General features: G+C 47.5%; 1 protein-coding gene across 7 annotated transcripts in view; it reads right to left on the bottom strand.

Annotated features, from left to right (window-relative positions):
* LOC135056670 (alpha-2-macroglobulin-like protein 1) overlaps nt 1-18,627 on the bottom strand; it is a 409,885-nt gene that overhangs the window by 35,202 nt on the left and 356,056 nt on the right. For all 7 annotated transcript variants that reach the window (XM_063962113.1, XM_063962120.1, XM_063962116.1 and 4 more), the window contains one exon: nt 11,116-11,184. In XM_063962113.1, coding sequence (XP_063818183.1) covers nt 11,116-11,184 — 69 coding nt within the window. The remainder of the gene's footprint in view (nt 1-11,115; nt 11,185-18,627) is intronic.

Here is an 18,627-nt window from a genome sequence, read left to right as displayed (position 1 = left end):
TAGTGTCAGGAATGCTCAGATGGAATAGAGCAGACAATGAAGCGAGATGTAGTGATTTAACATGTGGAGCACCCGAAATGATGTTGCTAGGAGCAACAGAAAAAACCCTAAAGGGTTACCAACGGGTGTGGGAATAAACTCCTTGGTCAGAGATAGTAATATAAACACAAGGAGAGTATACACAATCCTAACCCCCACTTGCAGGGCACAGGTTCAGCTTACTGCCACTAAACTGACACCTGGACGCCTTGCACAGTGAGGGAGGATTAAGCAAGCAGGTCTGAGAGTACAGCCGCAAACCTACTGGGTTCACAGAATAGCAAAAGAACCCCAGCAGGTTAAACAACTGACTCCAGTCTTACTGCTAGGTCCGGATTGGCAGAATGAAGTACCAAATCCCAAGGCCTATTTGCAGTAAGCAACAAGTAAATACAAAGTCACACAGTACTAGCTAACTCTCTGGATCTGACTAACAAACAAAGATTCAGCAGCATTTGCCTAGCATGAGAGGATGGTTTATATAGCAGGTGCTGTCCACGCCCCACTCAGACCTCACAGACTGTGAGCACAAAACCAGCGCTGGATTCCCTGCCGTGCACAGAGCCTGTAACCACTGCACAGTAAAAACCCAGACCGGAGTATAAGCTGCGCTCAGGTTACTTCGCTAACACTTGCCTCCCGGTTGCCATGGCGATGTGGCAGCACAGAGCAGGAGATCCTAACATAGTGGACTAAATTTAACAACAGCACCCCTGAATTTTTACAGCATATAGGGCCAGTGGTCTTTTATTTTAACAACAGCACCCCTGCATTTTTACAGCATACAGGACCAGTGTACTTTTTTTTTAACAACAGCACTCATGAATTTTTGCAGGATAAACGACCAGTGTGCTTCTATTTTAACAACAGCACCCCTGAATTTTTACAGCATACAAGACAGGTCCAGCACCCCTGAATTTTTACAGCATACTGGGCCAGTGTACTTTTATTTTAACAACAGCACCCCTGAATTTTTACAGCATACAGGACCACTGTACTTTTATTTTAACAACAACACCTCTGACTTTTTACAGCATACAGGGCCAGTGTACTTTTATTTTAACAACAGCACCCCTGAATTTTTACAGCATGCAAGACAGGGCCAGCACCCCTGTATTATCACAGCATAGAGGACCAGAGTGCTTTTATTTTAGCAAAAGCACCCCTGACTTTTTACAGCATACAGGGCCAGTGTACTTTTATTTTAACAACAGCACCACTGAATTTTTATAACATACAGGGCCAGTGTACTTTTATTTTAACAACAGCACCCCTGACCTTTTACAGCATACAGGGCCAGTGTACTTTTATTTTAACAACAGCACCCCTGATTTTTTACAGCATACAAGACAGGGCCAGCACACCTGTATTTTCACAGCATACAGGGCCAGTGTACTTTTATTATAACAATAGCACCCCATAATTTTAACAGCTTACAGTCCCAGTGAGCTTTTATTTTAACAATAGCACCCCTTAATTTTTACAGCATACAAGACTGGACCAGAACCCCTTTATTTTCAATGCAAACAGGACCAGTGTGCTTTTATTTTAACAACTGCACCCCAAAATTTTAACAGCGTACAGGGCCAGTGTACTTTTATTTTAACAACAGCACCCCTGCATTTTTACAACATACAGGGCCAGTGTACTCTTATTTTAACAACAGCACTCCTGAATTTTAGCAGCTTACAGGGCCCACCCCTGAATTTTAGCAGCTTACAGGGCCAGTGTGCTTTTATTTTAACAATAGCACCCCTGAATTTTTACAGCATACAAGACTGGGCCAGAACCCATGTATTTTCACTGCAAACAGGACCCGTGTGCTTTTATTTTAGCAGCACCCCTGAATTTTTACAGCATACTGTCCTGTCTTGGACCAGCACCTCTGTTTTTTTCACAGCATACAGGACCAGTGTGCTTTTATTTTAACAGCACCCCTGAATTTTTACAGCATACATGGCCAGTGTACTTTTTTTTGTATAATCTGTTTTTATTCAGGAAAATATAAAGATTACATCACATTTAGACACAAAAGCGACAATGTGTTTAATTATGATTACGTACACTTTTGCCTATGGTAGCAGAGTATTGGGTTACCCCAGACCCTGGGGGTCAGTACAGGTAAAGGCATCAGTACATCATCCTATAGCATCAATACAGTATCCACTTGCTTTCTGTCTATGCAATGAATACAATCAATGGTATCTGGGTGAACATAGTAAGATAGTTATAGGGGGAGTGAGGAATGAAGTAAAAAAAAGGAGGGGGAAAGAACAAAATGTGACCAGTACTGGGGGACCTGCAAACTAAGAGGTAGATGTAATGCCGTCTTTGTGATCGATCAATTGTGATGCTAAGTCACTTGGTTGCATAAATGTAATCTTTGTAGTCTTTGGGGGACGTGTATTCTACCCATGGTAGCCACGTGGTCATGAACTCTGAGAGTTTGTCTCTAAAAACAAGGAGAATGTTCTCCATATTCATGCAGTAGTTATTTCTAGTGAACCATAGTTTTCTTGTGGGCGGAGATGGGGACCTCCAGAGAGTGGGGATAACTGCCCGTGCTGCGTTAGATAGGTGGCGGAGCAATGATATTCTATGCTGGGCCAGCAGGAGGGAGGAGTGGGAAAGCAACCAGAAGGCCGGATCAATAGGGACGGAGGCATGGAGTATATCTTGAGAGATGGAAATTACATCAGCCCAAAAGGGGCGAAGTAGGGGGCAGCTCCACCAAATGTGCATTAGGGAGCCGGTGGCGCTGAGGCATTTCCAACATCCGTCCGTCACTCCAGGATACATGAAGTGGAGGAGAGAGGGGTGTCTGTACCATCTCATTAGTAGTTTATATTGGGTTTCCCTAACTTGTATGCACACTGAACTTTTGTGGGATTTGAGGAATATCATCCGCCAATCCTTGTCCGTCAATTGAATTCCCAGGTCCCTCTCCCAAGCCACCTGGAAGGATGTAGATGTTTGAGCATCAGTGCTTTGTAACAGTTTGTAAAGTGTAGAGACAGTATGCTGGGGGGAACACTTGGAAACACCCAACATCTCAAACTGTGTTAGTTCCCTTGAAGTCTGGAGATATCTATGCCTGGAATGCAAAAAATGTCTAAGTTGTAGATATTTCCAGAAGTCATGTTGTGGGATGTCCCATTTTAATCGCACCTCTGAAAACTGCCTAACTCCTGAGGGAGTCGCCAACTGGCCTACCCTAAAGAGACCCGCAAGGGCCCAGTCGCTAAAGTGGGAGGGCGTTAAGCCGGTTAAGAAGTTGGGGTTTGCTAGAAAAGAGGTCAACGGGCCAAAGGCGGAAGAAAGGAAGGGCCAACTGTGCGCTTTTTTCCAGAAAGAGAGGGTTGCGTTGATAGTTGGGTGGGAGGGTGGAGGCCTGGGCAGGGAGGGGAGCCAAGGGAAGATCTCTGGGAATTGCTGCATGTAGAGCCCCTCTAGAGCCACCCACTGTTTGGTAACGTGACTCCTCATCCAATCCAGAACCCTATTAAGCAAAATTGCCCAATAATAGCCTCTTATATCTGGTAATTGGAAACCACCACTCCGGGTGGAACGAATCATAGTGGATCGACTAATTCTGGGTCGTCTCTGAGACCATATGAATTGTTGTATCAAGAGTTGTATGGACTTGAACCAGGAGTCTGGGATCCGTATGGGGAGGGCTTGTAATTTGTATAGCAGCTTAGGGAGAGTATTCATTTTCACAACATTTACTTTCCCCAGCCATGAGAGTGGTTTGAGATACCATCTGCTATAATCAGCTCTGAGTGTTCGGAGAAGGGGTGCGAAGTTCAAATTGAACAAACAGGTCAAGTCTCTCGGCAGCTGTATACCCAGATAGGATAGGTGAGAGGTGTTCCAAGTGAAGGGGAAGGATCGCTTAAGTTTAGCCACTGTGTTGGGGGGCGTGGAGATGTTCAGAGCGCAAGATTTGGACATGTTAATCTTAAAGTTGGAGAGTTGTCCAAAATGGGACAGTTCTTGCATGAAGTGAGGAAGGGAAGAGATCGGATGTGTTATTGTGGCCAATAGGTCATCAGCAAACAGGGAGTTTGTGGTCTGTATCTCCAACTCTCAGGCCAGTGATGTAGTCATTGGCCCTAATAGCTCTTGCGAAGGCTTCAATACAGAGGACAAAAAGTAAAGGGGATAGTGGGCAACCCTGTCGTGTCCCATTACTTATACAGAAGGGATCGGATAAGGATCCGTTGATTCGGACCTGGGCTGTGGGTGATCTGTAGAGTCCCATAATTCTGCCAAGTGCTAGGGGACCAGGTCCGATGTGCCCCAACACAGACCTCATAAAACCCCAGCTGACTCTATCGAAAGCCTTTTCGGCGTCGGTAGATAGTAACACGGAAGGGGGACCCCCCTGGGATGCTATATGAATTAGGCTCAAAACCTTGGTGGTATTGTCTTTGGCCTCGCGTTTCGGGACAAAACCCACCTGATCGTTGTGGATAAGGGAGGGCAAGAATGCATTTAGTCTATTCGCCATTAATTTTGCAAACAGCTTAACATCGACGTTTAGAAGAGATATGGGCCTATAGCTGGAGCACATCGAGGGGTCCTTGCCAGGCTTAGGCAAAACGGAGATGTGGGCCTCCAGGGATTGGCTTGAAAAATGGGTATCTGCGGAGATGGAGTTAAAGGCCTGGAGAAGATAGGAGGAGAGAAGGTCTTTGAATTGTTTATAGTATGCGAGCGTGAAGCCGTCCGGCCCCGGGCTCTTACCAGAGGGTGTCGAGGCCAGGGCGTCCTCCAGCTCTAGCTGGGTAAAGGGTTGTTCCAGTGCCTCTCTATCCACAAGTGGTAGAACAAGATAGGACACCTTTTCTAAATATGATTTCGCCTGTAGGAAGTTATAGGGAGTGGCTATATCGTCGGCTCGGTTCTCTAGATTATATAGAAGGGAATAATATTGTTTAAAGCATGCAGCAATTTCAGGGGTTTTGAATCGGAGGGCATCCGTGTCTTTTATGTTGTTAATGTACAGAGATGAGCGTTGAGCTCTAAGAGTTTGGGCCAGGAGGCGACCAGGTTTGTTGCCCCACTGGTAGTATTTAGAGTTACATTTGCGGACAGAGAGCTGAATACTATCCATGAGGGATTTTTTCAATTGGGCACGGGTGTCAATTAGTTCTAGGTAATCAGTCTCCGAGAGGGACATTTTGTGTGAGGACTCGAGGTGGTGAAGTCGTTCTAGTAGTTTAGTGATTAGTGCTGACCTCTGTTTCTTCATAAATGTCCCCAGCTGTATAAGTTTACCCCTTATGGTACATTTATGTGCTTCCCACAGAGTAACCTTGGAAACGTCATCAGTGTCGTTAAAGGAGAAAAATTCCGTCAGGGCCTTTTCTATTTCACCTTTGCAATATTGGTCCTGTAGTAGTAACTCATTAAGGCGCCAAGTCCATTGGCCCAGGGCTGCCTGGGGGGTTGAGAGGGTCATATGTACTGGGGCGTGGTCAGACCAGGTTATCGAGCCTATGGAGGAATCTATTAGTAGAGGGAGATGTCTATGACTCAGAAATAAATAATCGAGATGAGAGTAAGCATTGTGCAGAGTCGAGTTAAAGGAGTAGTCTCGATCAGAGGGATGGAGAACTCTCCAGGAATCAGCCAACTGGAGGTCATGGAATAGTCGCCTAACCTGTCGGTGTTGACGTTGGGATGTCCGGGGAGAGCCGGAAGATGAGTCCAGTGATGGATCCATTATCCAATTCAGGTCTCCCCCCAGAACCACAACCCCCGAAAGTAGTGGTTCCACTGAGGTAAGGGTGGAGCGGAGAAATGGGATCTGGTCCTTATTTGGGGCATAAAGTACAACAAATGTGTATGGGCACATACATATTTTACAGCTGACTATCAAGAGGCGAACTGGGATCGGTTTGTGGACTGATATGTCTGACAGTTGGAGAGTCCTAGAGAATATTATCGCCACACCCTTGGACTTGGCGTCTGGGTTGTTGTTATAAAAGGCCTGAGGATAACGGTAGTTAGTCAAGGGGGGGTTCCTGGCGGAAATTTCAAAATGTGACTCCTGGACTAGCGCGACATCCACTCTGTCAGCCCATAGGGACCGCAACGGGGATGCTCTTTTCTCCGGCACGTTAAGGCCTTTCGCATTGATCGGTGTTACTTTAACTCTACCAGGGGATGCCATGGGGGATGTAGGTCGTGGTGGAAGGTCGCGGGACAAGTATGGTCAGTGAAAGGAAAGAGAGAGGAATAGGGGAGAGTGAGAAAGGGATAGAACATGGAGAAAAAACAACAATAACATTCAAAAAACCGGCATTGAGGTTACCGATCCAACTAAGGATTGGGAACCCAAGAGGCAATATAGCCAGAGGCGGGTGCGGGACGGATAAGGGAGCCTCCGCCAAGGGCAACTTGGCAATAAGCAAAAGTAGAGCAAGAATCAATAAACATGCATAGTGTTAGCTATTTGTAAACTTTAAACTGTAAACCTCGTTAATATGTAAAAGACGTCGAGTGATTGGCTGCAAGAAATCCCATGATCAGGGAACAGGAGTTTGCAATCAACGACTCGTGACATAATAGGGGGGAGAGGGCAGAGCCCCAGCGACAGCGAGATATCGGATGAAGGTCCATCAGTAGTGAGAAATGATATCACGCTGTGTTCCAGGAAACCGCGTCTCACCGCAACCATTCTATCAGGTAACACGTGAGTCCCTGTCGGGGGGGGGGGCACCAGTGTTGGAGCTTCTTCTCCCAGCTTTCCGCACCTCTTTCCAGGGAGCAAGGGTTGGAAAGATGGTAGCTCTGGAGCGGGGAAGTCCCAATCACGCATATCAAGTTTCGGAATCCCCAGTCCTGTACAGAATTCCGGGAAGTCCGAGAATGAGTTGAGGGTGTGGGTTCTCCCCGACAAGGAGACTTGGAGATTAAAGGGGAAGCCCCAACGATATTTCAATTGGCGTTTACGGAGTTCGTCCGTTAGGGGCTTGAGGGCCTTTCGCTGTTGGAGTGTGTGCCAGGACAGATCTTGATACATCTGGATCGGTGAACCATTGAAATCAACTCCGTCGAGTTGACGGACTTTGCGCATGATATCATCCTTTTGGGAGATGTAATGCAATCTGCAGATTATGTCACGTGATCTATCCGCAGAGAGACCCCTTGGTTTCAAAGCTCTGTGGGCCCTATCGAAAGTAATAATATCGTTGGGGTTGTTGCCCAAGATCTCGTTAAAGATTTTCGTGAGGGCGTCGATCAGACCCGTCTGAGGGACATCTTCCGGCAGGCTCCGCACACGGATATTGTTTCTCCTCCCTCTGTTGTCCAAATCTGTTAGTCGTGTTTGGAGTGAGTGGATATCTGAGGACTGAGCAGCAATTATGGTTGTCAACGACTTTAGAAATGTGTCGGAAGAATCCTGGTGATCCTCTAGGCTCGTCACCCGGTCGAAAATGTGTGAGATGTCTTGTCTCACGGCTGCCAACTCACGTCTCACTGTATCTTGCAGATCTTGCTTAGTGGGTAGGTTTTTCATGTAGGCTAAAATATCTTATAGGTCCCTACTTCCTGGAGAGCAAGCAAGTGATGCTTCCACACCTGGAGGAGATAAATGAGGGATCTGTGGGGGGTGTGGGGGAATCCGCAACAGGAGGGCTATCAGCCAGGGCGGGTGGGGTGGGTTGTAGAAAGGATCTCATAGCGGATTGTGACATAGTTCCTCGCGGAGTTGATGTGTCTGCCTTTTTAGAAGGTCTTTTGTTCCTGGTCATCACTCAATCAGCGGCGGGAGGTTTGGATTCCCTGAAATCGGATCAACGAGGTTAAATTTATTTACATAGCTCGCATAAGAATGCCTTCAGCGGAGCAGCTCCCTGCGGGTTGGCATCAGCAGTGCATTATGGTATCAGTAGCAACAACAGTCAGGTGTGGTGCATGACTGGTAGCGCCATTTACTCATAGTTACAGAGAGACAGTTAGATGGTTTCCCTTGAGTGGGTTTAAATGCACTTCTTTGGTGAATTTTCCTAAGGTAGCCACCAGGGGGAGTTTTCTACGTGAGTAATGGCTCTGGGTCTATGAAAGGGCCTTTCTCAGAGCCTGTCAGGCGTAGTGAGTAATTGAGTCCCGGCTTCTGGAGAGGAGCTAGGCCGCACCTGCAGGGGGGGTTTTAAGGCCCCCCTGGCTCCGCAAACCCAACTCCTGATATACAAATAATACCCCTGTACTAATAGGGTATGAGTGAGCGCTGGGGTAGAGGGAATGGGCCCCTGTGGGGATGATAACAATCCTGTCGGGTCTGCTGCCTCATGTAGCAGAGTGAGGCCTCCCAGGATGGTGTGGCCGAAGGCAGAGGGGGAGCTCCAGCGCCTGCAGGGCAAAGGGAGCGTGGGTGGGGCCAGCCGCCAGCGAGACCGCCGGGCGGTCCGTGCAGCGGGACGCACAGTGCTGCGCTGCGGGGTCACGGGTAGGTAACAGCGGGTTCACGGGAGTCGTGGCCGTCGAGGACCGGTATAGCAGCCTCAGCCCGAGCTCCGTTGCGTGGAGCGGACTCACCCCTGGTTGCGGGACCAGCCCTCCACTCCTCAACCTAGGCTCGGTGGGTCCGGATGAAGTGTCAGGAACCGCCGGGCGCCGTCACGTAGCGGAGGTCCACCTCCGGGTGGAGCGATCCGGGCTCCCCTCCAACTCCAGGCCCCGGCTTCCGTCCGGGGAGAAGGCCGCAGTCCGCAGAAGCGCTTAAAAGCGCTCCCCGACTCCGAGGGTCTCCCCAGGCTGTAGTGGTGAGGTAAAGGGTTCTGCTGAGTTACATCCTGGCTTGTGTGGAATAGGTAGAGGGGATATAAAGGCTCTGGTTATGTGTTCACCGGAGGAGCTGAGGTGAAACACAGCCACCTTCCCTGATAGCCAAACCACGCCCCGGCCAGTGTACTTTTATTTTAACAGCACCCCTTAATTTTTACAGCATACATGGCCAGTGTGCTTTTATTTTTACAACAGCACCCCATAATTTTTACAGCATATGAGACAGAGCTAGAACCCCTGTATTTTCACAGCAAACAGGACCAGTGTGCTTTTATTTTAACAGCACCCCTGAATTTATACAGCATACAGGGACAGTGTACTTTTATTTTAACAACAGCACCCCAGAATTTTGACAGCATATGATACAGGGCTAGAACCCCTGTATTTTCACAGCAAACAGGACCAGTGTGCTTTTATTTTAACAACAGCACCCCTGAATTTATACAGCATACAGGGCCAGTGTACTTTTATTTTAACAGCACCCCTGCATTTTTACAGCATACAAGAGAGGGCCAGCACCTCTGTTTTTTTCACAGCATAGAGGACCAGTGTGCTTTTATTTTAACAGCAACCCTGAATTTATACAGCATACAGGGCCAGTGTACTTTTATTTTAACAAAAGCACCCCTGAATTTTTACAGCATACAAGACAGGGCCAGCACATCTGTTTGTTCACAGCATACAGGACTAGTGTGCTTTTATTTTAATAGCACCCCTGAATTTTTACAGCATACAGGGCCAGTGTACTTTTATTTTAACAACAGCACACCTGAGTTTTTACAGCATACATGGCCAGTGTACTTTTATTTTAACAAAAGCACCCCGGAATTTTTACAGCATATGAGACAGGGCTAGAACCCCTGCATTTTCACAGCAAACAGGACCAGTGTGCTTTTATTTTAACAGCACCCCTGAATTTTTACCATCATACAAGACAGGGCCAGCACCCATGTATTTTCACAGCATACAGGAGGACAGTGCCCATGCCCCCTATACAACACAGTGACAGCCAGGACAGCAACACCCATATACAGCTGCAGCACCCCTAATAGCACATGAAAACACCAGTGACAGCCAGGACAGCACCCCTAACATCACAGGGACACCACAGTGACAGGAACAGCTCCCCTACAGAGCACACACTGACTCCACCCGATGCCACCACACAGAGAGACAGAGTCCTCCCTCTCCAAGTCCGGAAAGTGAAAATGGAGGCGACGTGCGGCTGTTTATATGGAATCCAAAACCCGCGAGAATCCGACAGTGGGATGATGACGTTTTGCCTCGTTCTGGTTTCCGAGTCTAGCAGGAAGTCCAGAGCCGGGCTTGGAACCCAGCTTAGAGCGTGAAGTTCAGGGGGTTCGGGTCTCAGAGAACCGAACCTTCTCATCTCTACAATAAATATCTTATAATTGTTCAAACCAGGTCTAGGTAAGGCCATTATGTACTGTGCTATATACTGTATATACTGTATATACGATATACTGTCCCGTCTTGCCCACTCCCTTTCCCCCACTGCCTGCTTCCACCTTGCTCACCTCTTTAACCTATTGCTCTCTGCATTGGAAATGGAGCATTGCTGCCCCCGCCCCGCGTCCTGTTCGTAGTATTTGCGGTTGGTCTGCGTATTGCGATCCAACCTGAATCAGGACCTAATTCAACTAATTTCTGAATTGTTTTAAATTAATACAACAAATATTTCTTATCTTTTTTTAATATTTCTCTAGTGCATAAAATGTTAAAGCTGCGTACAAAGGGGGTAATTCTGAGTTGATAAGCAGCAGCAAGTTTGTTAGCAATTGGGCAAAACCATGTGCACTGCAGGGGAGGCAGATATAACATTTGCAGAGAGAGTTAGATTTGGGTGGGTTATTTTGTTTCTGTGCAGGTTAAATACTGTCTGCTTTATTTTTACACTGCAATTTAGATTTCAGTTTGAACACACCACACCCAAATTTAACTCTCTCTGCACATGTTATATCTGCCCCCCTGCAGTGCACATGGTTTTGCCCAACTGCTAACAAAATTGCTGCTGCGATCAACTCAGAAGTAGGCCCAAAATGTTATAACATGACTCAACATATCTCTCATGGGTTAATGTGTGCTACTAGTAAACATAGATGAGAAAATGAGTAATATAATTATATTGTTAAAATACATAAGTGAGGTGAGTTAGACAATATGACCAATAACACAGAAGAAATATGGACACAAACATTAAGGTCAGGAACGGTATGTCAGCAATGCAGGGTGAGCAGGAAGAAACTAAAGTCACACCTCATTTAGGTACAAGGTAACAACGTCATTCTGGATGTCGCTCCTTTGTATCACTTTCTTTGTCTCCAGCTGTGAATACAAACCAGTGAAGATTCTAGTTATAAAATCAGATGCTATTAACAATAAGAGAAATATAAAAGTAATATATTACAATGTATGGGAAACTCCCTCTATTCTGCCATAATTAGAAAACGGCATTTAACCCTTCAGGAGCGCAAAGGTGACATCAGCCAAAGAAATAATTACTGGGAGCGCAGACAGATAAAATAAACTATTTAATAATCCATTTAATAATACATAGTATTTAAAAACACAACAATTAATTAATTATATAAGGAAAGACATTCAGTATAAAATTACTGCATAATTTAATAATGAAATAAATAAATGACAATACAATATCACACAATAGAAATAATCTGATCAGCAATTGAGGTCCTCATTCAGAGTTGCAAGCAAAGCCAAAAGGCAAACAACGGGCAAAACCATGTTGCACTGCAGGTGGGGCAGATGTAACATGTGCACAGAGAGAGTTAGATTTGGGTGGTTTATATTGTTTCTGCACAGTGTAAATACTGGCTGCTTTATGTTTACACTGCAATTTAGATTTCAGTTTGAACACACCCCACCCAAATCTAACTCTCTCTGCACATGTTACATCTGCCCCACCTGCAGTGCACATGGTTTTGCCCACTTGTGTGCTATCTGGCTTTGCTTGCAACTCTGAATCAGGCCCTGACTTCTAAACCGTCCAAATCACTGTTTTAAGAAAAAGTTGCAGAATGTTGATAAAGTATCACAATGTAATTATCACAGTGCAACCTGCAGCAGGTGAAAGGGATCCTTTTAAATCAGCTGTACTGTATGTTCAGTATTAATACTGTAGCTTGAAATCTGTGATATATTCTAGCACCATTAATTCAGTGATAATATACAGTAATAAGTAGTGATGTGCACCGGAAATTTTTCGGGTTTTGTGTTTTGGTTTTGGATTCGGTTCCGCGGCCGTGTTTTGGATTCGGACGCATTTTGGCAAAAGCTCCCTGGAAATTTTTTTGTCGGATTCGGGTGTGTTTTGGATTCGTTTTTTTTTACAAAAAAACCCTCAAAACAGCTTAAATCATATAATTTGGGGGTCATTTTGATCCCATAGTATTATTAACCTCAATAACCATAATTTCCACTAATTTTCAGTCTATTCTGAACACCTCACACCTCACAATATTATTTTTAGTCCTAAATGTTGCACCAAGGTCGCTGGATGACTAAGCTAAGCGACCCAAGTGGCTGACACAAACACCTGGCCCATCTAGGAGTGGCACTGCAGTGTCAGACAGGATGGCACTTAAAAAAAATAGACCCGAAACAGCACATGATGCAAAGAAAAAAAGAGGCGCAATGAGGTAGCTGTGTGACTAAGCTAAGCGACCCAAGTGGCCGACACAAAGACCCAAGTGGCCGACACAAACACCTGGCCCATCTAGGAGTGGCACTGCAGTGTCAGACAGGATGGCACTTCAAATAAATAGTCCCCAAATAGCACATGATGCAAAGAAAAAAAGAGGCGCAATGAGGTAGCTGTGTGACTAAGCTAACGACCGAAGTGGCCGACACAAACACCTGGCCCATCTAGGAGTGGCACTGCAGTGTCAGGCAGGATGGCACTTCAAAAAAATAGTCCCCAAACAGCACATGATGCAAAGAAAAAAAAGAGGCGCACCAAGGTCGCTGTGTGACTAAGCTAAGCTTTAGCCTTTCTGGGGTCAGCCTCCCCACTACTAGATAAGCAGCAATCAGATACACAGTATTTGTATATACATAGAAGCACCTGGTTTTCCATACCTCCCAACTGTCCCGATTTTCGCGGGACAGTGCCGTTTTTTTGGGACTGTACCGCTGTCCCACCTGCGGGCAGCAGTGTCCCGTGGTGTTGGCGGTGGGGGGGCAGTTGGGAGGCTCTTGTCAATGCGCACAGCATCTGTTCAGTGGAGACAGAGGGAGAGGGGGCATGCCAGCAGCTCACAGAGCGCTGGGCATGCCCTCTCAGTGACAAAACGGGGGCGTGGCTCACGATCGAGGACCCTCCGCAAAGCCATGCCCCCTTTCCATAGGCCACACCCCCTTTTCGGGCGTGCACATAGCAATGTCCCTCTTTGCAATCTGCAAATGTTGGGAGGTATGCTATTCCCCTTGTTGTCTTCAGCAGCCAAACCTTGAGACCTTTAAGTAAAATGTGTCTTCAGGTTTTTATGAAACTGTTAATGATTTGTATTTCTGGCTATTACTGAGGATGTGAGACATGCACATACTGTACATAAGCTTTCCAAGTATAATAATAAAGTTTAGTCTGTCTTAATAATAAACTGTATGACAGAATGGGCCTGATGCAGGTGTTTGAGCACAACCTGGGCGGTGACTGGCAGATGGCCTGAGGCCTGAAGTGTTCACATAAAAAGGCTGTCTCGTGGGCGTGGCCTAACGCTGGAGGAGAGCAGTCGCAGCTCTGAGTAGCTCCTGCTTTTACACCACCCTTTTACCCTCCTAGACCGCTCAATCCCGCTTTCCCTGCTCCATATCCCTACTGCCCATACCCTCCCAACCCCCCTGCTGCTGATTACCCGTGGCCGCGGAATCGGGGAGCGCTGCAGAGGCTCCCGCGGATTGCGGCCCACTGCTCGTCCTCGCGCCGGGGCCTCGATTTATCTGAGGACCCGTCGGGATTCCGGAAGTGCAGAGGAAACAGCGCTCAGACCCTGCTCTCTTCCCATGGCATTCATAGGCTTGTCTGCAACCTGCGGCCGGCCCCACAAGTCCCGCAAACACTCACACCCGCAGGGGGATACGGTGGAAGGACCATCTCCTCACTCCCTGCAATGGAACCCGGCGGCCATTTTCTATCTTGCTCCTGCTGCGGCATACGTCTGTGCAGATCGCAGAGGACCTGGACAGGAGGTACAGCTAAACCACGCATCCCCCCACCTCTGCCGTCTCTCCCTGCCGCCACCTGACTTACACCCGGATATGCCCGTCATCGCTGCAACGGCTCGGGCCCTCTGAGGAGAGACAGTGCTGGCTGCTGGAGGATGCTGCTGGGGATAGGCTGCCTTTCTGACGCCAGCACACCAGAGCTGCCTACTGCCTGCTGAAAGACTTACCACACTGCTGCTGAGGAACCACGGCCTGCTCGCCCTCCTCACCGCTGCCGTTTTGGGGGACATCCTCCAGAGCGGAGATTGCAGACGCCTCCCTCCTAGAACGGCTATAACCCGGCTGAGGCTGAGGAGCCGGGCGGACACCCCTCCACACCGGGCCAGACGCATCTACCCCGCCATCTCTCCTACGGCACCCCCCCCCCCGCTTGCTCAGTGGGAGCCGACTCATTACTTCCTCCCTGCCCTGTCCCTTTCTCCTATACCACGACAGAGAGGGGAGCCTTCCCGGCCCACCAAAACCCTGGTCGCCCCATGCTGCTACCAGATGGACCTGCTCAACCCACCCCGCTGCGCCCTGATATTGGACCCACATAGGGTAGTCCTGGACATCCAGTGGCCACTTTGGCATTACCCCAGCTACAGGAGACCTAGCTACTAGGACAGAGGGAGACGGGAGCTGCACTGACCCGACGGCTGCAACACAGTGCGGTGAGGAACTCTCCCCTGCATTCTGCTGACCGGATCATTACTCCCCCCCACGAGCAGACCTCCGCGGCTATCTGTGATATGGTGGAAGCTACAAACTTCCTATTGTGCCTGGCACCCTAACTCTAACCTCACTGTAGCTAAGCACTTAAAGGCCCACTGCCATCTGGGTGAAGGGTTCTGTCCGGACCTCCACCCCCCTTAGCTGCCACCCTCTTCTTGCATTTCTACTGGGACCTGGCCCTCTTTCTCATCGGCTCCTGGGAGTCATCTCAACCGCAAGGCTCACACGCCCCCCCCCCCTCCGCCCCCCACTTCACCCCACCTCTTGTACATCATGCTCAAGATGAGATGCCACTGAATATCACTACTTAATATGTGAGACCCGCTACACCCTTTACTACTCGGACTCTCTGTGCCTAGCTGCTTTATTTTTACTCAAACCTCCTTGCATGGTAAAGTTCCTGATTCCTTTGCCCGTGATGTCCACAGACACCACTCTGCAATCTCGGGAAGACACTCTATGTGGCGATTCCTCCGAATATGACCACTCGACCACACGCTCACTCTCCCAATGCTCCCGTAAATCACGACCGCTTCTTAAGCAGCCGAAGATGAAACATAAAGACCTGCTAGCGGTACTAGGGCCACTGCTGGATGAGAAGTTGGCGGGCATTAAAGAAGCCATTGAGTCTTCCTCGACCTTGCTGAGTCAACATTCTACTTGCCTTGATGAAGCGGAACAGAGGATATCGACCCTAGAAGATAATCTGGAGGAAGCCCAACGTTCTCTACACGCCAAACAGCTGGAAATCGCTGACCTTTCGGAGAAACTAGATGACCTCGAAAATTGCGGCAAACGTAATAATCTACGGGTTATAGGCATCCCAGAGTCGGTGAGAGGTCATGAACTCTCGGAGCTCCTCTCGGTGGATATTCCGAAGCAACTATCCATGGATCTAAAAGGAGTCCCTCTTGTCATTGAAAGAGCCTATAGAGTAGGGCCTGAAAGGAAGAATTCCTCGGGACGCCCTCGCCCGGTCATCATGCGTATCCTGAATTATGCAGATAAAGCGAGACTCCTTGACCACTACCGCAAAGCTTCCAGCCTCTCCATCAATGGTGATCGCCTCCTCATCTTTCAGGACTTTTCTGCATCGGTAGCCACGAAGCGCAGAGAGTTTGCTCCCATATGCACACACCTCTTTGAGGCGAAGATCAGGTTCTCCCTGCTTTATCCCGCCCGCCTCAGGGTTTTTGAAGATGACAAACCGCGTTTCTTTGAGGATCCTGAGGAAGCCAAATTACACTTCATTATACCTGACACCTGATTGCTGTTTGTATATGACTGTTAGTAGCCCTCCGCTGCCCAAATCTGCATTCGGGTCTCACATAATGTTCTAATGTTTCAGTAAAGTGTGATTGATTCACACCTCTGATCTCGTAACTGTTCTTTTTGCTGTTTATAGATGTTTTCCTTATTGTATGTTTATTTTGTTAGTTTTATCTGCCTAGGCTGGGACCCTTTTACTCCATTGGGGGATTCTCCCCCTGCTCGCTGGGACAGGGTGGGATCCTATTTTATTTTCCACGCTCCTTTTCTGTTCTTTTTCCCAGTAGGGGTGGGTTGACATGTCTACTGACACCCACCCACACCCTCATGTAGAGGGAGATTCGAATGCTACGTTACTCCGTATTGTATCATGGATTGCGGAGGGCCTTAATCACCCAGTTAAGAGGAAGAAAGTGATTTCTCATCTAAAACGCATGTCCCCCCACATAGTACTATTACAAGAGACCCACTGGCTAGACGATCCTAGAAATACCCTGCGAGTCTCCAGGATAGGAGAATGCATCTCGTCTCCGTACCACTCTAAGTCTCGGGGGGTAGCGATTCTTTTTCATTCCAATCTCCAATATACTCTACTCAGAAAACTCTGTGACCCTGAGGGTAGATTTCTATTGTTAGACGTGTGTATTGATAATACAGTTTATACCCTTCTCAATGTATATGCACCTAATATCTCACCCGATTCTTTCTTTGCAGATCTGCTAACAACCCTCCTTTCCTGGGGCAGCCAGAACTTAATTGCTGGCGGAGACTTCAATTTAGTGGTCAACCCATCCATGGACAGATCCAGGGTAAGTGCCACCACTACTACGATTCTTGCACAACTCTTATCATCTTTCTGCTCCCAGTTGGATCTCTTAGACCCCTGGCGGAAACTCCACCCCACTCAAAAAGACTATTCTTTCTATTCTCACCCCCATTCTTCTCACTCTCGAATTGACTATATCTTTACTGCCACTCACCTCCTCCCCAAAGTCACCCACACCTCCATTGACAACATTGTCATATCCGATCATGCCCCTGTATCCCTCCATATTCAACTAAATTTCCCCCCCGGTGGCTCACCCCGCCTACTTGCGTCATTCCGATGACTTCCTTCTCCATATGAAGCAGTCTTGGCTCAACTATAATTTAGATAATGGAGATCAGAGTTCGGACTCGCTAATCTTCTGGGGTGCGGCCAAAGCCGTTTTCTCCGAGGTCACATCATGTCATACACTCATTCTAAACGGAAGGTGTTCTCGTCTCAACTGCAGTCCTTGAGCACAACACTCACCTCAGCATACAGGAGATATACCCAACACGACACCCCCGCCCACAAGGAGGCATATCTTTCGGCCAAACTCATTTACGAAACATTCCTCACGGAAAGAGCCCAACTGTCTCATGATTATCAACGTAACAGATTCCATAGATGGGGCAACAAATCGGGCAAATTATTGGCCAACCTGATCAAAGGCCCTAAATCCCACACATGGGTAAACGCAATTAATAACTCGGGCTCGCTGAGCACTGACCCTGCCGTTATTTGCACCGAATTTAGAGACTTTTATTGATCTCTGTACTCTAAAGGCCCTGATGACCCGGCTGCCAACCTCTCTTTTCTAGGGGAGGCGGCTCTCCCTGTTTTGACTCAGGGGGAGAGAGACTCTCTGGAAAGCCCAATTACGGTTGAGAAGGTTGTTGATGTCATTAAGACCTTACCGAATAATAAAAGCCCTGGTCCTGATGGCTTTGGTGCAGAGTTCTATAAAATGCTCAGAGATGAACTGGCTCCTACCCTCACGTCTCTCTACAATCATATTCTTGCATCCAAACAAACACCGATTAGATTTAATGAGGCCACGATTATAGTCATAGCGAAACCTGGAAAAGATCCCTCCCTACCCGGCTCATACAGGCTGATCTCCCTCCTTAATCAGGATTTTAAAATACTTACAAAATTAATGACCAATAGATTGCAGCTTTGTCTTTCTCGCCTTATATCGCCTGCGCAACTGGGATTCATCAAACACAGACAATCTGTGCTGGGCATCAGGACCGCCCTAGCGACTATCACTTACTTACGTACTCACAATCTTACCAATAACATCCTCATCAACCTCGATGCGGAAAAGGCTTTTGATAAGATTGCCTGGCCCCATCTTGCTAGAGTTTTGTCTTATCAACAGTTTGGCGATAAATTCCGTGGCTTGGTAGAATTCATTTACACTGACCCTACTGCACAGGTAATGGTAAATAACACCTTCGCATCTCCCTTTACCCTTGAAAGTGGGACCAGACAAGGATGCCCTCTCTCCCCTCTCCTTTTTAACCTGGCCCTAGAACCGTTCATACGTTACATTCTCAACCTCTCTGATTTTCGGGGTATTATGATTGGCAATAGGGAGGTCAAGTTGATAGCTTTCGCGGATGACATTCTTCTTTTCACCTCAAACCCAAAACAATCCATTACAGCACTGCAACACGCTATTTCTCGTTTTTCCTCTTTTGCTGGATTCTCAATTAACTTTAACAAATCGG

This window comes from Pseudophryne corroboree, chromosome 3, assembly GCF_028390025.1.
Source record: "Pseudophryne corroboree isolate aPseCor3 chromosome 3, aPseCor3.hap2, whole genome shotgun sequence".
Lineage (NCBI taxonomy): Eukaryota > Metazoa > Chordata > Amphibia > Anura > Myobatrachidae > Pseudophryne > Pseudophryne corroboree.
Note: the sequence above shows the minus strand (reverse complement) of the source record. Positions and strands in the feature narration are given on the sequence as shown.